Below are 24920 nucleotides of genomic sequence, written 5' to 3'. Positions count from 1 at the left end.
GCAGCTTCTTGTCCTGATGGTGAGCAGAATTTTTATTTTTTTTTAATTGGTTTTCTTTTTTTGGAGGCCAAGTCAGGATCTTCCTGTATTGCAAGTATCATACTTAAATCAAAAACTGGTCGTAGCTTGATTATATGCACCAAATATTGTTGAATTTCTTCGTATTTACTCTTTCTCACCCTCTTTTTAAACTGTCAGAGACTTTAAATGCTTTTGCATGATTTTTGGTGGGGCACAGAGAATCAGCGCATCGCGTGAATGAATGTTTGCAGGATAGAGATGGTACTTAGGAATTCCTGTCCAGAAACAAGGACTAAGACACTGCTTTGGCCGTGCAATTCTGGTGTTTCTTGCGCTGAAATTAACGGTTAATTTACGAAAAAGACGTAATAGCAGATATTAAGAGATTCTAGTTTCAAGAAACCCTACATAAATGTTTCTGCTTTCTTGCAGACCCACTAATTAGTTTCTTAAAGTTTTCAGTAACAGTTAGAGAATGTTTTATTAACTTATGGAAAAAAACGTTTCCACGTATGAATGAACTTAAAATTCCATCTTGAATGACAATAAGGTTAAGAATATCCCACCTTTGCACATAAAATCGAGATACACACGTAAAAGTTTTCAGCTTTCCCAAGTTAAGAATGATGCATTTATCAGTCCGACTTTTTGTTGTTTTTTTTTTTTTCTTCCCCGCCTGCTCAAAATAATTTTCTCCTGGGAAATTTGTCTACTTCAGTCGCATACTTCGTCATGTTTTGTAATATATTTATGGTTGTCATAAAAGGATTCCTGTCTAAACTGTCCCGAGGTTAAAACCAGCTTTGTGTTTGACTAATGGAGGGAAATGCAGTCACAAAGCCGGGGAGAACACCGGCTTCAGGGAATGCAGACGCCTGATCCCGCCGCTCTATCCAGTTTCTTCATTCACCAAAACATAGATCAAACACAAATTTGAGCATTGTATAAATTGAATTATGTGTCGTCCTGCCAACTTTCTTTGTAAAGCCCCATTTAAAATCCAGAACAAAATCAAAAACCACTCCAAAATGTCCCCAATTTATGGAGCTGCTACCGTACGACATGTTTTCTTCATGCTGGAGCTCGCAGGCGTTCTGAGCCCAAGATTTCTGTTGGTTTTGCCAGTAAATTTGATTTCCATGGTATTTTGTAATTCTATGGTAGGGCCAGTTGAATGCTTTTGGTTTTCTTCTCTTGTGGAAACCTTTTAACTAGAAGGTTTTTAGGGGATATCTTGGGCTTCCAGCTTGTCACCATTATTGTTATGCGATTAATTTAAGTGGAATTCGTTTTGTATGGCAGAGGGAAAAAAAAAACCTCGTGGTGAAATACACAGCTCCATGCCAGGTTTTTTGTAAACTGAGTGTACTTAACGTTTAGCTTTGATTCTGTATTTTCAAATAAGATCAGCTGAGAATTGGAGAATAACCACCTTTGCCTAAAGTCTTCCCAGATTTGCATTTCAAAGACAGCTGTTTGTTTTCTTTTACCTTTTCAATATTGATCATAGAATCACAGAATGGTTTGAGTTGGAAGGGACCTTAAAGATCATCCAGTTCCAACCCCCCTGCCATGGGCAGGGACACCCTCCACTACACCAGGTTGCTCAAAGCCCCATCCAACCTGGCCTTGGACACTTCCAGGGATGGGGCAGCCACAGCTTCTCTGGGCAACCTGTTCCGGTGCCTCACCACCCTCTGAGGGAAAGATTTCTTCCTTGGATCTAATCGAAATCTCCCCTCTTTCAGTTCAAAGCCATTGCCCCGTGTCCTGTCACTACACGCCCCTGTCCAAAGCCCCTCTCCAGCTTTCCTGGAGCCCCTTTAGGCACTGGAAGGTGCCGGAAGGTCTCCCCGGAGCCTTCTCTTCTCCAGGCTGAACAGCCCCAACTCTCTCAGCCTGTGTCCACAGCAGAGGTGCTCCAGCCCTTGCATCATCTCTGTGGCCTCCTCTGGCCCCGCTCCAGCAGCTCCATGTCCTTCTTGTGTTGGGGACCCCAGAGCTGAAGGCAGCACTGCAGGGGGGTCTCAGGAGAGCAGAGCAGAGGGGCAGAATCCCCTCCCTCACCCTGCTGCCCACGCTGCTCTGGATGCAGCCCAGGACACGGTTGGCTTTCTGGGCTGCCAGTGCACGGTGCCGGCTCATGTTGAGCTTCTCACCCACCAGCACTCTCAAGTCTTTCTCTTCAGGGCTGCTCTCCATCCATTCTCCGCCCAGCCTGTACTTGTGCTTGGGATTGCCCCGACCCACGTGCAGGACCTTGCACTTGGCCTTGTTGAACTCCATGAGGTTCTCCCAGGCCCACCTCTCCAGCCTGTCGAGGTCCCTCTGGATGGCATATCTTGAGCCCCTGCATGAGGGCCCAGCACTGATGATGAGTGACATGCCATGATTGGCACCGTTGGAGTTAAGTGGGTCTAATGTGATCCAGCTACGTTAACGGGGAAATCAGGGTGTTGCTGTGGGACAGCCTGGGTTTCAAGAGAGGCTCTTAGTCTTGTGACTGCCACTATGAATCCGGTGTGTTCCGTCGCTGTTGAGGAAACATCACTGACTTGTTTTTCTTCTTTAAAGAAAAAATAAAGCCTGTCCAGATGCATCAAGCCACGTTCTGTTCTGTACATGGATTCTTCCCTGGGCTATACCAGTGGAAAGCTGATGAGCCTTTAATGAAGTAAACGGTATTTACACTGGTAGTCCTGGGAACTGAATTTATCCAATAAAACTTGGAAATTCGAACACCGCCTATGTGAAGTCCACATGCGCTGGTTGCTAAGCTACTGATACACAGTTGTCAAACAATTTTGCTTTTTTGTTGCTCGTTTAACTAGAAAGACTGTCTAGCAGAAAGTGCTTTCAGCTAAATTATTGAATTTATAATGTTTTGCTGTACATATTAATGGATTATTATTTTTTTTCTCTTTCAGAGCGTTCAGTCAGAAAAGAGCTGCAATAGAGAAGGAATATGCGCAGGTAGGTTCTGGAATAGTTTCAATGTTTATGGCATTGTTCTCCTGAGGTTATTTATTCTTTAGCAAATATTCCACAGCGTATGGTTTTTTGTTTATCCTCTCTGTAATTTGCTTAGTGTGAAAGTATCCGGTGGAAATTCTGTATGAGAAAGTTTGGCCTCCGCAGGACTTCAGCCCATTGTGTGTTTTCATGGACATTTTGACTTGAGGAAGTTCTTGGATACAGAAGACATTTTTAACATTTTTTTTTTTTTCAAATTGTTATAAAGTCAATCAAGTCTTTGAGGTTTCCTCAGAAGTTGGTGTGAAACTTGAGTAAAAAGTAAAATCAGGTCAGTTAGAGGAGAGGAAATGTGTTCTGGCATGCTCAGTCCAAAATAAATTTACATTCGCATTCTTCAGTATGAGCAGCTTCCCATTCATCTGAAATAAAAGCAGCCACATTTGGCCTCGTGCTTGTGATAGGGAGTGGAATGAATTTTGATTTAGTTGTGAGAAAGGAGGGAGGATTGATTTTTTTTTTTTTTTTTTTTTTTTTTTTTTTTTTGTTCCAAAATTAGAAAGTGTCTAATAGGAGGCAGCTGCCTGCTTAATTTACAGTACAGGCTCCTGGAGCTGAAGTTCAAGTACAACAGATTAAAACCACATTAATTTATTTTAAAAGAGATTAAAGGTGGGATAAAATACAAGTGAGGGAGCTTGTGGAGCTCAGTGTACCCTAAATACAGGTGCCTGACGTTACAATCATTGCCGTTGGGGCCGGGACAGAAGTGAAATGTGGAAACACAAGTTGTTACTGGGATGTTTCCCACTGCAGTTCGTTGAGTTAAACATCCTTTTCGTTGTCAGTCACCCATGAGTAGATTCAGAACAAAAGGTTTCTGTGGGCCAGACTTTGCTGTCAGTTTATGAAAGAGGATTTCTGGAGGATTTCTGGAGGATTTCTGGAGGATTTCTTTGAAACGCGACGTACACGTTTCCTAGTCCTGCATTTTCTGCGTGGGGGCTCAGCCCAAAATTTAGCTGCAAACACATAGTAAATCAAATGGAATTGAATCCAAACGCTCACAACGGTGCTCTAAGGGTCTGTCTGCAGTTCCTGGTGCTGTGATTCCTTCCTTGCACACGAATTTACGTTGGCATTCGTGGATTATATCGGTGGTTGCACTTCATTTGATTAAATGTAGCGATTTTTCAGTGACAGAAGCGATACAAGCCTAATGAAACTTCGATTAAAAGTATGTGTTCGTTAGTGTTTTTTGTAATGACATTGTAGAGAATTTAAGATCAATTCTTAATATATTTAGCCTTTCTACACTGGGAATGTTTTTTTTTTAATATGCAGAGGCACTTACAGCCGTCGCTGCTTTTAGGGAATAGTCTTCCTAAGTTGGAAAAATAATTCCATTCTCAGATTCGGAAGGCTCAGCCTTAACAACTGAGGCTTTCAGATACTTGGATTTAACAAACTCCAACTTTCCAGCAATACAGCTGCATCGTTTGGGATTCATTGAATGGCTGCTTGTATGAATGAAGTCTTGTGGAATCGCTTCCTTGGTTTGCTGATAAGCTCAAGAACAATGTTGGATGTTTCTTCTTGGGCCTGTAAAAGGATTTCTGTGCTTGAGATGGTAATAAAATTTCACATAAAGCCTTTGGATGAGAGAGATTGGAATCAAAATAAATGTGGAGTCGTATTCATCAACAGTGGGATGTTCCTTTTAAAGCAGTTATAAAGGCAACTGGGAATTCTCAGTAGCTAGTTTCTGAAGCAAGATTTCTAAATCTTTTCAGAGATTCTGTCCAAATGCCTTTTGTCACCTTAGGGAACTTGAAATATTCTAACTTATGACTTTTTTGGCAAGCTAAAAAAAAAAAAAAAAGTGGAAGGGTGGACAGTGAAAATAAGTTTCCCAGAACGGAATGCTTTGTTGGTTTAAAAAAAATTGCACGCCGCTGCGCTGCGCTTGGGTGCCAAGTTTCCATACACAGAGTGCTTTTGTTCGGAGAAGGAGAACCTGTCCAAATGCTGGTGAGCCACCATGGTCCTCCAGTGTTTATCATTTATCCCTGATTACACGGTAAGTGGCTCGAGCGCGTGTGATGAATTACAGGATCTGGATATAAATTGCCCTATGTCATATTTTATCAAGAGAGGTTTTTTTTACTGAGTCTTTTCACCATATTGTACCTGTTGCAGGTTTTTTTTTCGAGCTGGATTTTTGCTTATTATCTCCAGTGGGTTCTTTACTGGCTTTTCTAGGTTGTGCTGTGGTGTAAATGGGAGAAGTATCTGATCTGTCAGCCCCAGTCCTGCAGCCTTTTCTAGGTCTGTGTGAATATGCACCAAGCTACTTCACTTGTATTTCCATTACTGCATTATTTAATATGTGCTTAGAGGATTGCCTTAATATTCAGAATTGATACTGTAGGAAGGCTCTTGTTTCTCATTAACAGTATTCCTAGTAATAGCATTGAAATTGCAATTTTTTATTATAATTATTAGCTGTTCCCCGTGGTTAATAAGCTGGCTGAAATCGTTGGCTAAGAATATTCCTTTGCTAGGCAAAAGAACCACTTAGTGAATGTGTGCTTTTGCTGCTGCCTAGTAAAAAACTGTTTTACCTGGCGTGTTAAATAGGTAAAATGGGAAAAAAAAATATCTTGGGATCATTAATTACATCTCTGCTATACTCCTTATTTAACACTTTGACTTGCCAACAGCCTGTCCCAGTCTGTGCCACCCCTGAGAACACAGGGGTGACCTGCCCTGCGTGTTGGGTCATGCCTTGGTTTTCCTTGATATTTCGGGATGGTTGTCGGAGTGAGATGTGGCTCCAGGCTGGAGGCGTGGGATGTCTCTTGCAGTTTGCAAGGAACCTAAAAGAGTTGTGGAACGTGCTGCTCGTTCCAGTGCACGCTGACGCAGTTGCTAGCTGTAGTACCTGCGTCGGAGGCATCGCCAACGGAGACAAGAGGTGGCGAAGTCCTTTCTGTGCGCTGCACTGGAGCTTTAGATTTGGACTGAGTTGCAAGTAGAAGTTTCTTTTCAGCTGATTGTTACAGGTTTTTTTTCCTCTCTGTTTTCTGGAGATCAGATTCACGTTGAAGAGGTGTGTGTGCTCAGTAAAAATAGCTCTTATCTGTCATCTGGAGAGAGTGGACAGGTCACTTGGTGTGGATTGCTGTGTCCGTTGCAGGGAGAAACTTGATACGTTGAAAACATTTTACATTCTGGAGACAATAAAAGGTAGTACAGGTTGTATCCACACATTCCTTTCGGCAGCTGTGAGTGAAGTGCCAGGGCATCCTTTGGTTTTGGTCAAATCAACGACAATAAACTGAAAATAAATGCCAAAGGAAAAAGCAGCCTGTCAGAGCGGCTGGTGGAGGGGAGAGAGGAGCAGTAGTGGCAGGAGGAAAGGGAGATGTGAGCAGGTAGTGTGATTGCCTTTTCCAGCTTCTTCTCACCCTGGGAGGAGTGGAAAAGACTGGAAAAAACACTGCTTTCAAGCCATCAGAAGATGTGAAAACCGATTTTCTAGAAAATTGCCATACTAGTTTTCGTCTACTTATAACGTGTATATACAATATATATAAAGCACATATAAAACAAATAAATATAATGTATAATTTATTTTATATATCCAAATAATTTTTATTGGCTGCAGTGCCCAAATAGTTGCTTGATTTCTTTTTTTTTTTCCTTACTGTATTGGTTTTCCATCGTTTAAAAATCAGAAGATGCAAGCTGAGCAGTTCTTTTAGCAGCTTCTGACAAGGATGCCAGGCTGCTTTCCTTAAGATATAGTGGCCTTTTAAACAATTTTTCAGTGGATTAGAATTCTAAGGGTTAAAATCAGAGATTTCACCCCATATCTTACTAACTTCTACTGTGGCTATTTTTTTTTTTTTTCTTTGCTGTTCTTTACCATGTAGTGCAACGCTTTGCAGATGTTAACTGAGTTATCCTTATACTGTGAAGACTGGAAAGGTGGTAGCATTTCTTTAGGAAATAGAATAAGGAATAAGGAATAGAATAAGAATAAGGAATTAGAGAAATTGAGTGAATTTTAGCCACCGTAATACAGGTCAGTTTGGTAGAATGGGAACTAATTCCCGTGTCTTTTGAGTTGGTTTGTGGGTTTTTTTAATTGTTTTTAAACAGAAGCCTTTGGCAATTACTGTAACTTTTGCTTCAGCACTAAAATTCCTATAATTTTGCTTCAGCACTAAAATTCCTATACTTTTGCTTCCTGTACCTTGTGAACTGCCTTGAGGTTTACCGAGGAGGAGCCCTGCACGAGCATTTCTTTGCGAAGTACCTGTGCTGGTGTATTAGCAAGAGGTAAGGTGTGCTTTAGTAGATGGCAGACAACGGTACTGAAAATCAAATTGCTCCACTTGTGAAAGGAGAATCTTTCAAGAAGGAAGAGGAAGGTGGTCGGTGAAGTACTTCTCTGTTGCAAATACATTGCTTTGTTGCAACGTTGCAGTATTAAGTGTAAGAGCAGGAGGACGACGCTACACTGGAGCAGCAGCGTGTGTGAGGCTTGGGGAAGGTGCTGGAGAGCTCTGTGAACACAACGGTTCCAGCACTGCACACGGGTCATAGAATCATGGAATGGTTTGGGTTGGAAGGGACCTCAAAGATCATCCAGTTCCAACCCCCCTGCCATGGGCAGGGACACCTTCCACTACACCAGGTTGCCCAAAGCCTCATCTAACCTGGCCTTGAACACTTCCAGGGATGGGGCAGCCACAGCTTCTCTGGGCAACCTGTGCCAGTGCCTCACCACCCTCAGAGGGAAGAATTTCTTCCTTAGATCCCATTGAAATCTCCCCTCTTTCAGTTTAAATCCATTACTTGTTGTCCTGTCACTACACACCCTTGTCCAAAGCCCCTCTCCAGCTTTCCTGTAGCCCCTTTAGGCACTGGAAGGTGCTGGAAGGTCTCCCCGGAGCCTTCTCTTCTCCAGGCTGAACAGCCCCAACTCTCCCAGCCTGTCTCCAGAGCAGAGGTGCTCCAGCCCTTGGGATCATCTCCGTGGCCTCCTCTGGCCCCGCTCCAGCAGCTCCATGTCCTTCTAGTGTTGGGGACTCCGGAGCTGAACGCAGTATTCCAGGTGAAAGTCACCTGGATCGATTCAGAAATCCCACATGACAAAACAACTGCAGCTTGGCAAGCACAACCTTGCGACGGGTTTGGAATCAAAAATAATGTCGGGGAAAAACAACGTCTTCCCTCTGACTCAGCAGCTGGCAGACCCCTGGGACGTCTGTAAAATAAACTCGAGGTACCTGCCTTGGAAATCCAACAAGCAGCTTGCTATTAGTTTTTTCCCTGTAGTCTGGACAGACTGTGTTTTGGCTTTTTATTTTTGTTTTTAGCCCAAAGGATACAGAAGGTTTCTGTGGCCTTGGAGGGAGCAGGAGAAGATTGTGGGCTTTAAGGGTGGGTCCCCGAGTTGGGGACAAACAAGAAGCAGCTGTAGATTGGCTGGTCAGTAGCCCGTTTTATTAACTGATGGACTTAAATAATTTATTTCTTCCTCTGAGGATGATGTTAGATTTACTGCTGCAGTAAATCTCTCTCTCTGGAGTATTTCTGTCATATTTTAGTCCTTTCTCTTGTTTGTGCTTTATGACTGAAATCCATGACTTTTGTAATCAAACACTAATTTAAAAAATACCTGTGGAATTAGCTGCCAGGGGGGTGGGAAAGATGTATTAGTAAGACTTGGGCATACTTTTATCTTTTAGGGAATTAAGAGCTGTGACTTCTGTACTCCAGGTCATGTGAGGAGGCATTTAGTTGGTAATTAGCAGACATACACATACTTGTTTTTTTCTCAGGCTTATCTTTTGAAGGAACTTGGCTATCATTCCTTGGTTCCTCTGCAGAGAAACTTCCGCCTGTAGTAAATGAGTAGACTATGTAGAAATTTCCGTACTGGGCAGTGAGATGAATAGTTGCTATGTCTGGATGTACTCGATAGCAGTTAATGTGAAAGACAGCAAATTGCTTCCAAATCCTTCTACTTAGTTATTATATTTTCAAACTTTCTGTAGGAAACGTAAGGAAAAATTGAGAGTGAAATATTTTTCTGTAAATGATCTCATGGCATGTCTGCAGGTGTTAGCTTCATCACTGCTATCTATTTTGAAAGACAAACAAAAAATCCTAAAAACAAACCCCACCCAAACTGTTAAATTTCTGATTTTTCTTTATATAATCCTTCTCCTGAGATTTTCAGTATCTGTACTGTTTTGGATCTCTTCAGAAAGCTCTGTCCAGTCTGGCTCACACTGGTTGTGTGAAGTGACCACAAAGGCTTGAGATGGTCCCTGTGCATGACCCTACACTATGTCTGCAGGTTTAAGGTGGCTTCATTCTGTTTTGTCAAGAGTATTGCATAACATTTCAATATTTTTTCAGTTATTCTTTTACTGAATATGGAAAACCACATTTTCTTCCTCCATCGCTGGGGAATGTTCTCCTCCCAAGCCAGAGCTGTGGCCTCACCATCAGAGCCTGGAGGGAGACTTTCAGCATGGCCTTTTTCCAGCTTCAGTTGTTCCCCGTAGTGCCTGTGTGAATATGGCACCTCTCGGAGTTAGGAGAGTTCGTTTCTTACCTGTACCGAGATGAGAGCTACTCCAGAGCTGAGACCCCCGTGCAGTGCTATAAAACTAACAGAAAGTCATTACTGACAGCAAAGGAAAGAGAAAGATGTCTCAAATTAAAAGATCATCGATATGAAAGTATGCAGCTTTTAAAAAGACATATTAATGATGCTTTTCAAAGCACACTTTAGACCTTTATCTGTAATGATTGAGAGATGCTCACAACAGCCACGTCCCCTAAAACCCTTTATTGATTGCAGAAAGCCTGGTAGACACCAGCTGATGTTAGCGCTGAGATTTGGAAAACACCTATCAACCGAATAAACGTAGTGCCCATTTTCATTTCAGTGGTTTCAATATCTTGCATCATTTTGATCACTTCTCTTTATCAGAGCAGAATCAATCAACCAACTTCTTATAATCATAGAATCACAGAATGGTTTGGGTTGGAAGGGACCTCAAAGATCATCCAGTTCCAACCCCCCTGCCATGGGCAGGGACACCCTCCACTACACCAGGTTGCTTAAAGCCTCATCCAACCTGGCCTTGAACACTTCCAGGGATGGGGCAGCCACAGCTTCTCTGGGCACCCTGTGCCAGTGCCTCACCACCCTCAGAGGGAAAAATTTCTTCCTAATATCTAATCTAAACCTGCCCTCTTTCAGTTTAAAGCCATTGCCCCATGTCCTGTCACTCCACACCCTTGTCCAAAGCCCCTCTCCAGCTTTCCTGTAGCCCCTTTAGGTACTGGAAGGTGCTGGAAGGTCTCCGCGGAGCCTTCTCTTCTCCAGGCTGAACAGCCCCAACTCTCCCAGCCTGTCTCCAGAGCAGAGGTGCCCTAGCCCTTGCATCATCTCTGTGGCCTCCTCTGGACCCGCTCCAACAGCTCCATGTCCTTCTTGTGCTGGGGACCCCAGAGCTGAAGGCAGTATTCCAGGTGGGGTCTCACATGAATTGTGACTTTCATTTAGTTATCTGACAAATTTATTTGTCCCAGTCTGTCGAAATTTTTGCTGGTTGTTGGTTCTGCTCATTTTTCTTATTTTGGACTACTTAATTTCTTTTCAAGGGGTAGAGTTGTTGCACATCTTTCTTTGATACCTCCTCTGCTTACACAATTGAATCAGGTTAAAATCAGTGAGCTATAAGGCATCCCTGCTTTCCAGTCCAAGGAGTCAGTAATGGAGAACTGGTTCCCCAGGGCTCAGTGCTGGGTCCAGTTCTGTTTAACATCTTTATCAATGACCTGGATGAGGGGATTGAATGTACCCTCAGTAAATTTGCGGACGACACCAAGCTGGGAGGCTGTGTCGATCTGCTCGAGGGTAGGGAGGCCCTTCAGAGGGATTTGAACAGACTGGATCGTTGGGCTGAGGCCAATGGCATGAGCTTTAATAAGGCCAAGTGCAGAGTCCTTCACTTGGGGTATAAAAACCCCAAGCATCGCTATAGGCTCGGGGAGGAGTGGCTGGAGAGCTGCCTGGCGGAGAAGGACCTGGGGGTGTTGGTTGACTACCGGCTTGATATGAGCCAGCAGTGTGCCCAGGTGGCCAAAAAGGCCAATGGGATACTGGCATGTATCAAGAATAGTGTGACCAGCAGGAGCAGGGAAGTGATCCTGCCCCTGTACTCGGCACTGGTGAGGCCGCACCTGGAATATTGTGCCCAGTTTTGGGCCCCTCGCTTTAAGAGAGATATTGAGCTCCTGGAGCGGGTCCAGAGAAGGGCGACTAAACTGGTCAAGGGGCTGGAAAATAAAACTTATGAGGAGCGGCTGAGGGAGTTGGGGCTGTTTAGCCTGGAGAAGAGGAGGCTGAGGGGAGACCTGATTACGGCCTATAAATACTTGAGAAAAGATGGTGGGGAGGTAGGGGAAGGGCTCTTTACATTAGTGATGGGAGATAGAACAAGAGGAAATGGGCATAAGCTTAGTCAGGGGAGATTCAGGTTGGATGTTAGGAAGTATTTCTTCTCTGAAAGGGTTGTCAGCCACTGGAATAGGCTGCCCAGGGAAGTGGTTGAGTCCCCATCCCTGGATGTGTTTAAGAATAGGGTGGATGAGCTACTTGAGGATATGGTTTAATGGGGATTAGGGATGGTTGGACTCGATGATCTCTAAGGTCTTTTCCAACCTAGAAATCTATGAATCTATGAATCTATGAATCTAATCTGTGTGTGTCTAAATGAAAGTCTAAATAGTTGTCTGGCTGTGTGCTTTCGTTTTCTGTTTTAAAAAACCAACCTCATAAGTTTAGAACCTTCTTATGTTTTACCTTCTGGAGGTAATAGGTCTCAAATAATTTTTCTGGAAGAAAATTTTCTACCAGGAAAAAAGTATCTTTCGGTGTCTCTTTGGCAAAATAAGTTGTTGCGGGTGGTGTTTTTTTGTGTGTGTGTGTGTTTTTATTATTATTTTTTTATTATTATTATTATTCTATGCCATCATTTAGTTTAGTTTATGGTATTTCTTCTGGATAGTGTATGGTATTTCTTCTGGATAATCCATGGTGATGTCTAGAAGACCTTTGGATTCATTCAGTTAAGATACAAAACTAAGAGAGAAAACCTGTTTTCAACCTGGATTAGGACAAATACATATTTATTAATGAGCAATCACTCCAAGCTGCTTCATTCCTTCCTGAAAAAACTCATATTGGTGTGGAATGTGTGTACGCACATGATTTCAGATACACCTGGAGCCTGGACTGCTTTGTTGGTTTGTCTTAAATCTCAGCATGACAGATTTTTCCAGTGTTCAGGAGAGGATCCATACCCCTTCCTGGTCACTGCCCAATGTGGACATCATGCATATTGATGACCTTTTTTGCTCCGTTAAGCCACGATGCTGCATAATAGATCAACAGAACTTACTGGTTCCAGAAAGAAAACACCTGCTTGATGTTACCTTTGTATTATGGTCTCCTGTAGCCCAGCACCATTCAAACCATCAGGATATCAAGAAGAGGTTGAAGAAAATGAAGTGTAGGACTGAGTAGCTATTCATGCCATTCTCTCCGACAAAGCATGGAGAATCGGTGGCCGTGAACGCTACAAAGACATGATCTGCTCCGTTCCATAAAGGGTTAAGAGCACTATTGTGGATTTCAGAATAACTTGTAGAGACAAGTTTGGCAAATCAGGTGTTATAATGGGATTATTGGTACCATTCTGCACTTGTCACAGTTCAGCCTCTTAGTGCACGTTTCCCTTTTTCCCGCAGAACAAGCAGCTCTTTAGAATTCTCTGGATTAATTGTCCGTTTAACATTTAATATAATATTCTTTGCATGGAACAAAGACTTTGGGTCTACGTGTGACATTTCAAACAATACTATCAGCGACCCTCCCTCTCTTTTTGTGTCCATTTTGCATTCAGCCCTTCATGTACTTTTTCTTCTGCAAGAAACACATGTCTACTTAAAACGGGGGGAAAAAAAGTCAGGTATCTGATGGAGGTTTTGTCTCGCTGACATTCTAGTGGGTGAAAAATTAAAACGCCTTATACTGAAATATTTATCCATTTAAAAATCATTTTAAAAGGCAGCCGTTTAAAAACGCTAAGCTATCTGCTATGGTTTTTATGGAATTCTTGATGTTAAAATAATATTTCTCTAAGAACAGAGGCGGACTGTCAGCTTCTATTTTCAGTGAAAACATCTAGTTCCTTATAAAGGGGTTGCTAAGCTTAGAATTATGCTGTTTCTACAAAGCAAGCCCTTCATGAAGAAACTACATTTTTTGCTGAACTGGTGCAAGCAGACTTCTCTCCGCCTGCTTTTAGCTGTTATTTTTCTTTCCAATTACTGCACTCATAAGCATCCACTGCCTGGAATTCTGATACATGCGAGTGCTCTACTTTCAGATGAACAACTTTTTTCTTAAAAGCTGTTCATTTTCACTTGGTTTTTCAGTGCTCGTGGGCCAGGCAGTGTATCTGTGGAGATACCTGCGAGTTGCTTCTGTGTGCGTCGCTGTTTTCTTTGCTGTAGGTTGTGTGTGTTTGTTGTTTTTTTTTTTCCCTAACTGCATTCAATCCAAAGAGTCATCCTTCCCAATATCTGCTTTTTCTTTCCGGTGGTTTCAGAAGGCAGGCTAGTCACAACCCAATGCTTTAAAAATAAACGGAGTGGAAACTTTGGGCCTCCAAAGTAGTGGCAATACCAGCACTGAGTCACCAGTCCATCCCAGCAGTACACTACCTAGTCTTTTCCACCGCTGTTTGGATTCTTTTTTCATGTGTGTCTTTTCACATGTCTTATCCCACGTATACAAGAGGAAGACTCTTCTTTATTCCCTGGCTTTCCATACCACGGTTCATTATACACATCAAATATTCATCTCAGAATTCTTTAAGTTTGGCTCATGTCTCCCTTCTGCTACCAAAAACTTTGTACCAGTTTCTTTTAAACCTTAGGAACGACTTGGGAGAAGGGAGTGGGATACACTTGAGCTGTATTTTGGAACATAGGATCATAGAATGGTTTGGGTTGGAAGGGACCTCAAAGATCATCCAGTTCCAACCCCCCTGCCATGGGCAGGGACACCTTCCACTACACCAGGTTGCCCAAAGCCTCATCCAACCTGGTCTTGAACACTTCCAAGGATGAAAAATTACCACAAGGGCGAGGCATACAGTTTACAGCAAAAGTGCCCACATCTCATTCATATTTTTTTGGAAAAAAAGAAAAAGAGCATTCCAACCATATATTAATGGCTGTTTGTTTCATCCTAGTTCTCATGCCCTTTCTTCCCTTGATCAAGAACTAGTCCTAGCATCCAAGGAGATGGGCAGCAGGATTATCCCTGCAGTGTTTTTGGGTTGCGATAGGAGAGGAAATGGCTGAAGTGGGGGAAGACAAGGGAAAGTGGACCACAAGATGGATTGGAACAAGATGTCTGAGTCAGGTATGTAGTGAGAATGCTCTTGAGAAAAACTGGGATGGAGAGCAGGTGGTGGTGGTGGGTTAGGCAGTTCATAGGTCAGGAATGAAGGTGGAAGTCACTGGTGTAAGTCACTTTTTCAGTCACAGTCATGACTGCCTCATCCTTTCCTGCGACTTTGCTGAGTAATAGAGCTCTATTTCTACTCTTAAATTTAGAATCAGGATAATTTTCATAGAATCATAGAATGGCACAGGCTGGAAGGGACCTCAGAGATCATCTAATCCAACCTCCCTGTCACAGGCAGGGACGCCTCTCAACTAGACCAGGCTACTCAAGGCTCCATCCAACCTGGCCTTGAACACCTCCAGGGAGGGGGCAGCCACAACCTCTCTGGGCAATTTATTCCAAAGTCTTACCACCCTTGTACTGAAGGATTTCTTCCTAAGATCTAATCTAAATCTGTTCTCCTTCAGCTTAAACCCATTTCCCCTTGTCCTATCAGTGGACACTCTTGTAAAAAGTCCCTCCCCAGCCTTCCTGTAGGTTCCCTTCAGGTATTGGAAGGCAGCTATTAGGTCCCCCCAAAGTCTTCTCTTTTCAAGGCTGAACAATCCCAGCTCCCATTTTGGGTGGAAGATATTGCTGGAGGTCACCTGGTCCAACCTTGTGGTCAAAGCTGGGCTGACTTCAAAGTTCAGTGAGGTTGCTTAGTCCGTCATCCGATTACATTTGGAAAATCTTGAAGCGTGGGGATTCCCAAACATCTGTGGGGCTGTTCCAGCCTTCAGCAGCCCTTGTGAAAAACGTGTCTTCATTCTTGTGGATGTTTGATAGCCCAGGCCCTACCCAAGCCGCCTCTTTGGCCGTTGACCCCCCTCCTTTTTCCCAGTCCCCTGGTAACAGCCGTGCCTTCCTTTCCACGCTTCGTTCTCTTCCCGCCCTTGTTCTCAGCTTCTGGGCTGGTGTGGTTTCCTCAGGGGTGGGAGATGAAACCTGCTTTGCAAACCTCTGCTGGGGATTTCTGGGCAGAGATCTACAAGCTGCCAGTCATCTTAGGAATGCTCTGAATGTGCCTTGGCTTTTTTGCATCCCCGAAGCTTCTAGGGAAGAAGGCAAATATTTGGTGGATGAGCATCACCTATCATCGCTTCCTCATATTTTCTAGCACACCACAAACAAATCAAAAGCCATTTGTCTTTTAACTTGCATTGGTCTCCTGTTTGCATTTGTGCACTTTCTCAGTTAGCCCTGCGTTTGTTCTGGAGCTGTCAATTTAAAAAAAAATCTTTTGTATTCTGACATAACACGACTGCTTTACCTAATGAGCGCGTTCTCTGGTACGATCAAAAGGCCATAATTCAGAGAAAAAACAGTAATCACCGAACCGCCTGAGAATGGTACTCTGGAGAGTGTAATTAAAAAGAAACTGTTTGTAGAAAAAAAAAAAATCCATGCAGAAATAAAGGTACGTGGAGCTTCTTTCTTTGTTTTACCCTGAAGTTCAGCTGGTTAATTCAGCTGATGAATTTTTCTGCGATTCAGCTGGTTCAGCTGGTTTTCAAATGTGAGGCAGACAAAGGTAATTTATAAGAGTTGTTATTCCTTTCTTCTGTGGGACTAGAAAGAAATGTTGGATTGCACCTTCTGCACAGTAACTAGAGTGGTTTTGGACTACGTCTGTATGACTCCATGTATTTTAGGTAGTGATTTTTCTGACGAGTTACTCTTTCTTTTCATATTTCTTAGATCACATTACCTGAATTTTACTGAGGATAAGGTCTCCATTGATTTAAAAAGAAAAAATGAAAACTCTTTTAACCCACTGTGGAATAATTAAAAAACTTATTTGTGTGCTGTAAAAATACTTGAACATGCTTTTACAGGAGCAACCCCTCCTCCTTTCAGTTCTAGAGCAGTCCCTGACCCCAGTGATCCAAATTTTACACCTACCAGTTTGTTAGGTGGATGTAAGATAAACTGCGCAGACCTTCTTGGCTACTAAAGCTGTTTGTCTTAGACCAAGGATGACTTGAAAGACTACAGTAGACGTGTTCTTAACTATTTTTAAAAACTATACTCCCTTCTTCCCCTTTGCAAACTTGGAAGTTATGCTTTCAGACCTGCACAAACCACAGCATGTTGACTGCTTAAAAAAAAAATAACAAACCAGAGAATATTTGAGTCAAATCTACCGTAAATGATTATTCAGTACAAGACCCTATGTATACAGTAGCTGACTTGTTCAGTTTCATACAGATAAAAGGCCTTTTATCAGCCCGTCCTGCCTACTCTCCCAAGAAAGAGGAGGGAGAAAGGAAACGTAAGATTCCTCAGGCCAGTGCAGGAGAGGAGTCCAAATGGCAGCTGCAAAGGAACACAAGATGTGCTGGTGGTCTGACAAACATGTGCTGGCAGCAAAGCAGCCCGTCTGTACGATCTAGGCCAGTGAGTGTGTGCTGTGCCTGTAGTGTGTAAGGAAATGGCCAGGATGTTTCTCACATGTGTGACGGGAATAAGTCTTGTTCTTCACGTCCACTCTCTCATTGGCTTGCATGCGTAATGGTAAAGACATGGTGTATTTATAAACTTGTAGATGAGAGAGTTTTAAAGTACAGGCTGGGCAGAGAATGGATGGAGAGCAGCCATGAGGAGAAGGACTTGGGGATGCTGGTTGATGAGAAGCTTAACATGAGCCAGCACCGTGCGCTGGCAGCCCAGAAAGCCAACCGTGTCCTGGGCTGCATCCAGAGCAGCGTGGGCAGCAGGGCGAGGGAGGGGATTCTGCCCCTCTGCTCTGCTCTCCTGAGACCCCCCTGCAGTGCTGCCTTCAGCTCTGGGGTTCGCAACACAAGAAGGACATGGAGCTGCTGGAGCGGGTCCAGAGGAGGCCAGGGAGATGATGCGAGGGCTGGAGCACCTCTGCTCTGGAGACAGGCTGGGAGAGTTGGGGCTGTTCAGCCTGGAGAAGAGAAGGCTCCGGGGAGACCTTCCAGCACCTTTCAGTACCTAAAGGGGCTACAGGAAAGCTGGAGAGGGGCTTTGGACAAGGGTGTGTAGTGACAGGACACGGGGCAATGGCTTTAAACTGAAAGAGGGGAGATTTCCGTGAGATCTAAGGAAGAAATTCTTCCCCCTGAGGGTGGCACTGGCACAGGTTGCCCAGAGAAGCTGTGGCTGCCCCATCCCTGGAGGTGTTCAAGGCCAGGCTGGATGGGGCTTTGAGCAACCTGGTGTAGTGGAGGGTGTCCCTGCCCATGGCAGGGGGGTTGGAACTAGATGGTCTTTGAGGTGCCTTCCAACCCAAACCATTCTCTGATTCTATATATTCTTTACCAGTAATACGTAAGCTTTCATTTAAAAATGAAGTGATTTGCCCATATTTAAAGGAACTGTTGCAAAACATGAACAAAAAATAGATACTTTTACGTCACCTTTTAGATCCTATGGGATTATTTCTGATAATTCACCAAAAAACAACTGTTGCCTCATACATTTATTGTTATATTTTCAGGTCTCTGTGGCCAGCAGTGAAGCTCACTTCAGCTGAATCATTCCCTTAGACATTGTTTTAGGAGGAATAAATAACAGGATCTTAAAAGCTTGGTGCTCTAGTTTTTGTGGATGCAGCAGTGCCAAAGATCTTGAAGATGCCACTTTAGAACTATTTGTTTGTTTTTTTTTTTTTTTTAAATATAACTATAATAGTATTTTGTTGGTTTTTTTTAATAGAAAACCAACTGTGTTGAGGGAGCGTGCTGTCCAGCTGTAGTCTGGAAAAAATACGTGGCCTCATCTACAGTCCATATAGATGATGTGGATTGGCACCATCCCGGAAAAAATAACGAAACAAAAAACCCCTGAAGTGTTTTCCAGAGCACTCAGTGAAATTTCAGTACAAATCAACAGCTGTTTGCTACTTAGGTGAAAGGTTTTAACCAAATCCTGAAACTTTGGGCAAATCCAACCAAACTGGTATTTGCTTTAGCTGTGAAAAGCTGAGGTGGATGCGCGTTCTCAAATTATAGAATCATAGAATCATAGAATGGTTAGGGCTGGAAGGGACCTTCAAAGATCATCTAGTCCAACCCCCCTGCAAGGAACAGGGATATCTCCAACTAGATCAGGTTGCTCAGGGCCTCGTCCAACCTGGCCTTGAACGAAGGTTCTCGAAGTACAACCCCGAGTTGTAGCCAGAATGGCAAACAGATTTGTCTTGTGGCATCCATTCTAATGATATAAAATTATGTATGCAAATGAACCTCCTAATTACAAGGATGAAGTAGTGAAACCGTGCTGTGGGGGTGTCTCTTGTGATTTCAGTGGAAGCCTCTGAGATGGGGTGACTTTTCTCCTGTTAGTAGCGTGCGTTGGTTTGTATCCCGTTAGTTGCAGCAGCGTACTTGAGAAACCGGGTAATCATTTCCCAGTGTTTCCCGTGAAAAATCAAATTAGTCTGTGCAAAAAGCTTTATATTGGGAGATTTCCATGTGTATTAAAATAAATGAAGTCTGTACCTCGGTTACATTGAGCGAACGTTTTAAAATACAGTTTGGTGGGTGAGGTGGTGAGATTGTCATCATCAGTAAACATGAATGTCACGCCTGAAGTGGGAATCTGGTGAAGTACAGTGCAGGAACAAATCCTTACCACTGATTTGCATTTCGATTTATACATGTAAAATGTTCTTTTCAGTCACTAGAATTGTTTTGATCATTGTATAGACTTATTCCTCATATCCTTTTTTGATTTTTTTAATATTATTCTGTATCTTGTGCTTGACAGATATTCTTACTGCTGTTCATTTCGCTGGCAATTTACTTAATACACGGCTTTTTGCAGTTTAAAGAGTAGTTTGTCATATTTTCAGCAAGAAGAAAAGCATATTTCATGCTGGTTGCAAACAGAAACTAATTGAGTAGGAGGAAGCCTGCAGATTTATGAAGAAAATCTTAGTACTGGTTTTCTTAGCTCTGATTGTGTCCAAATGTGGCTCAAAGCTTTTTTTACCTTCACAAACCATAAAGAGGTAATTTAAAAAAAAAAAAAAAAGGCAAGGGCTGGTCACATTTTTTTGGAGATGTGAAATTTGTGAGCTACTAGGTTCGCTGGATTTATTTCTGTTCAGGATGCCAAGGACATCTGTGTTTGCTTTTTGATTGTCTATCCAAATAGGCTAGCTAGAAATTTGCAGTTTTCCTGTCAAATTATTTTTCTTCTCTTTCTAGCAGTGTCTTGAAAGGTATTTTCTATCTGGTGTTAATGTTCTGGTTTTGTTTTTCCTGATAATTTCTGTTCACTTAAGGTAGAGCAAATGCTTTCCAGTATATTTGGCTGAGAGTGGGGTTTGTGAGTGGGATTAATTTTTCTGTGTGTTCATAAAAATGTCGTCTTCTGGATAAGAAGGGTAGTACACCATCTACCTTCTTACAGAGAGCTTTCAAAGAAACAACTCTTCTCAGATGCAATGATGACACAATCTTTTTCTTAACTTTTATAAGGGTATTTGATGAAAATTGAAGGAGGAAAAGCGAACTTTTGGGTTGATGTGTGCACGTTTAAGCCTTTGGTTTTGAAAATGTGGTAAATGTGCACATGCTGCTGTTAGACGGATAGAAAAACACAAAGAAGAGAGCTGAACAAATTCATCCAGGTTGTGGAGGCTACGACAGAACATCAGTGAAACCACAATGATGTCTACTCCTGTAAAGCGAAGCTAAATCTTCCATGGAGAGTTTCACCTTTGTAAAAGAAAAGAGTAAATAAACGTCTTTTAGGTGAAGGATGGTCTTTCAAAAGTGCTCTAACATCTCAGGTCTGAGAAGTGAAGATACTCTACAACTGGTCCTGCCACCAACCTTGCCACCATGACCGACTTGTCAGTTGTTCCTCATAGTCAGGAAAAAAAGGTTTCATCCTGGTTGATGGCCAAGGGAAGGTTCTCAAAGGGATGCGAGGGTGAAAGATCAACAGTTCCTTTAAATTATTCCATCATGTTGTGTGCTTTTAAAGAAAAGACATGGCATCACCATGAAGATCTCTGTTCATCAACTACTTAACCCTTGCGATCTCTTAAAAGGGGTTGTGTAGAGACAAAGAGCTGAAATCCCTCAAAATGTTTTATTTCTGCTCATTCTTGTAGCCTATAGATGGCATGTTAGATCTTGGGTCTCTTCCGTTTAGAAAGCAAAATCCCTCTTGTATAACCCCAGCAACAAGAAAACGCTCAGAAAATCGGAGACTTCCAGACAACTTCTGAAAAGTCTCATGCAGAAGACTTTTGGATGAGGACTCCACCATGAATCCTTAGAAATATCTTTAAGCAATACTGAGACGTTGCTAAAATGACACCCCGTCACTTTTTTTTTCTCCAAAGAGATGTACCTCTTACCCCGGGGCTATCTGAGGGATTTGGCACTGTATGAGATCTGTCCTGTTCCCTTTTTCAGTTTACAAAACTTGATACAAACCAGAAGGACTCATCCGAGACATTGGTCTGATAGCTCAACCAGCTTTCCTTGGGAGGATGAATTTAGATTAGATCTAAGGAAGAAATTCTTCCCTCTGAGGATGGTGAGGCACTGGCACAGGTTGTCCAGAGAAGCTGTGGCTGCCCCATCCCTGGAAGTGTTCAAGGCCAGGTTGGATGAGGCTTTGGGCAACCTGGTGTAGTGGAAGGTGTCCCTGCCCATGGCAGGGGGCTGGAACTACATCATCTTTGAAGGTCCCTTCCAACTCAAACCAGTCTGTAATTCTATTTTTCATGTTTTGAAACTTACTTTCTAGAATTAGGAAGCTGACAAGTTGAGATTGCACAGAAGATCCACAAAAGTTGGCATGGACTATATGCTTTATTGTTCTACTAAATTTAAACAACCGTAGATTTCAATAAATATGGTGAAGATTGCCAAGATTTCGGGAATTCAGCTGCCATCTCAAGAATTCAGAGGAAAAATAAAAGTAGTATAAAATACAAAATATTGAATGGAATTGGATAGATCCTACTTGTATAACTTACTCTACTATAATGAAATGTGTTCTCGTGTAGCTTGCAGTGATTTCAAAGTGTGGCCTCCTTTTTTTTTTTTTTTAAATAAATGGATTCTTCTGGTACTCTGATATGTCTAGATAAACATTTTTTGCTCTGCACCTGCAGTGCAAGACTTCATAAAATCATAGAATGGTTTGAGTTGGAAGGGACCTTCAAAGATGATGTAGTCCCAACCCCCCTGCCATGGGCAGGGACACCTTCCACTACACCAGGTTGCCCAAAGCCTCATCCAACCTGGCCTGGAACACTGCCAGGGATGGGGCAGCCACAGCTTCTCTGGGCAGCCTGTGCCAGTGCCTCACCACCCTCAGAGGGAGGAATTTCTTCCTTAGATCCCATCGAAATCTCCCCTCTTTCAGTTTAAATCCATTGCCCCTTGTCCTGTCACTCCATGCTCTTGTCCAAAGCCCCTCTCCAGCTCTCTTGTAGGCTCTCTTCATATAACAACAAAGGTATTTTTGCAGTTACAGACGTTACCGGGGGAGGGAGGACAGAGGTCTGGAAGTCATTTTTTGAAGGCGAAACTCACAGCTGGTCGCAAATCTGAGGTCTTCATTAGTCCTGCAGAATTCCTTTCTGGCATGGACACCCTTGTTTTTGACGTGGCCTGTCACGTTGCAACTGTATTCGTTGCATCACCTTGCGTTCGTGCAGGGTACCCGTAAGTGAAGTCCCCAGTTGCAGAGGAGCGTCACACAGTTCTGCTCATGCAGTAGGCTCCAGAGAGGACCTAAAAGGGCTGATGACAAGTAGTCATGGTGCTCAACTAGCTGTTTTGATACGTGGAGACTGCTTAGTAAAACCTAGGGTGAAGATGAGCGTTTTCAGTTCCTTCTCTTCCAGCCTTTTGTTTCTCTTGAGCTGGTTTTTTATTGTGTTTTACTTTTTTTTCTATGGCTGGTGGCAGTGGAAAAACTGACAAAGAGAAACCCTTTATGATCGCCCATTTGAACATCTGTGAAGGAAGGACAACAATGGCATCAGCCATCACGATAAAGCATAAACTTTACGAGTATTTTTTTTTCTAAATTTCAGTAAAACCACAAATCATATCTTCTTGTAACTCTCTTGTAACTCTACCTGGTGAAATACGTTTGGATCGGCTGCTATTATCCTTCTGTGCTTGATCTCCTTTCTAATTAGGCTGTCTCCATTAATGCCTCTGCTCCAGGTCGTGGTTGAAAACACATCTGTTCTACAGTTGTACTGACGTATTTGGCGACCTGCATTTTCAGAAATCCTCCCAGTGCGAACTCCATCAACTGCTCAGTCTTCATAGCTTGATTTTGGGGTTGTCTCTGATGATCCCTGGAACTGAGCTATGTGAAAACGAGCAGGTAATTCTGTGGGGTGAAGCGAGTCATTGGGTCTGCTGGGGCTGATGTTTGAGGACTGCATCAGGGAAGCACAGGAAGACCTTCCGAAGTCACCATTTCCATGGGAGGTATGCACAAGTCTTATAAGGAGCAGCTGATGGAATGAGGTTGTTTAGCTTGGAGAAAAGGAAGCAGAGAGGAGACCTTCTTGCTCTCTGCAACTTCCTGGAAGGAGGTTGTAGTGAGGTGGGTGTTGGTCTCTTTTCCCAAGTACAAGTGGTAAGACAAGAGGTAACAGCCTCAAGTTGCACCACGGGAGGTTTAGGTTGGATATGAGGGAAAAATTTCTTCCCCAAAAGCATCGTCAAGCACTGGAATAGGCTGCCCAAGGGAACGGTTGAGACACCATGCCTGGAGGTATTTAAAAGGCGTGTAGATGTGGTGCTCAGGGCCATGGTTTAGCGGTGGACTTGGCAGTGTCAGGTTAATTAATTGGATCATAGAATCACAGAATGATTTGGGTTGGAAGGGACCTCAAAGATCATCCAGTTCCAACCCCCCTGCCATGGGCAGGGACACCCTCCACTACACCAGGTTGCTCAAAGCCTCTTCCAGCCTGGCCTTGAACACTTCCAGGGATGGGGCAGCCACAGCTTCTCTGGGCAACCTGTGCCAGTGCCTCACCACCCTCTGAGTGAAAAATTTCTTATGATCTTCAAGGTCTGTTCCAACCTAAGCCATTCTATGATTCTAATGTTCTATGGTGGAGTCAAACCAGAAGCAAGATGTGTCGATCGTTTAATCGCTAGAAGCATTGCCTAAGTACAAGGCGGTATTTCTACCTCCTGACGAGTTGTCCTTCTAGGTGCTTTACTATAGGTGTCACACCTCACAGTGTTGCGGCCGAAGACGGGGAAGCAAGACGCATCAATATGATGAGTAAAAAGGCTTCAGCTTTATTCTGTGATACTGCTCTTTTTATAACATAGCTCGGTTCTGTGCACGCTTTCATGCGCTGTACTTAGCAAGCTAATTGGTCTAACACTACTGTTCACGCGACAAGCACGAGTATGATACATACGGTGATTGGATACAGATTTCTATATTTGTTACAATATTTTAATATTTTTGCAGTTAGTATGTTTTGCTCAGAATCTTGTTTTTCATAGTTTCATCCTTCTTGTTTTTTTCCCAAGGACAGTGTGTTTTTCACAGCTTCAACCTGCCTTCTTATCTCAAGGACAGTGTTCTTTTTATATTCGCTGATACACATTCCTTACTGTTAACACTTTGGCTGCAACATCTCCCCCTCTTTTTTCAAAAACAGCGTGCGCTATAGCTGACAAGCGTTGGGTCACACATTGCATTAAGCATGGTCCAAAAAGCAAAAGAAAACCTAACAACAAAAGAGGCCCTAAGCACGTTTTGATGAGATCTCTCAACCAACCATTTATTCCCCAGGAAGTCAACCATCCATCTATGCCATCTACCTCTTTCAAGGCATGTAGCTTGTCCTTTAGTTGTTTAAGTTTTCTATGCACTGACTCTCCTGGACCTGTTAAATTCATACAACACATTCCTTCGATCTCTTCGCAACCATGCCCATGGGCTAAAAGCAAGTAGTCAATCGCTGCTCTGTTTTGCAATACCGCATGATTTACGCTTTCTACGTCTTTCGTTAATTCATCTAGAATGCTGGATGTTAAGTTTATTTCGTCACGAGCCCAACAACCTAGTTGTTTTGCTAAGGTGAGCGCTTTTGCTGCTGCTAACCCTGGGAAAAATGTGGAGGCAGCTACTCGTCCAAATTCACTCCAAAACGTGGGATTGCCTACACTGCTACAGTCTAGATCATGGAGGCTTCTTTTTCTCCTGGTGTGATTTTCACTCCATTTTCTCAACAGGGATATATTGGGATGGAATAGGGCTAGCTGGCCTAAATAACAAGGACCCCCTTCTGGCTGTTTTGGAATGCCATTCCATGCCCTGTCTCCACAAATTAAGAAAATTCCTTCGGGCAACCTTCGAGGTTTAGTAATGTTGCTGCCATTGC

General features: G+C 43.1%; 1 protein-coding gene across 2 annotated transcripts in view; it reads left to right on the top strand.

Annotated features, from left to right (window-relative positions):
• FCHSD2 (FCH and double SH3 domains 2) overlaps window positions 1-24920 on the top strand; it is a 204058-nt gene that overhangs the window by 39221 nt on the left and 139917 nt on the right. For both annotated transcript variants that reach the window (XM_086615149.1, XM_086615141.1), the window contains exon 3: window positions 2949-2994. In XM_086615149.1, the coding sequence (XP_086471275.1) occupies window positions 2949-2994 (46 nt within the window). The remainder of the gene's footprint in view (window positions 1-2948; window positions 2995-24920) is intronic.

This window comes from Tauraco erythrolophus, chromosome 1, assembly GCF_009769465.1.
Source record: "Tauraco erythrolophus isolate bTauEry1 chromosome 1, bTauEry1.pri, whole genome shotgun sequence".
NCBI lineage: Eukaryota > Metazoa > Chordata > Aves > Musophagiformes > Musophagidae > Tauraco > Tauraco erythrolophus.
This window is presented reverse-complemented; position numbering and strand designations above follow the sequence as displayed.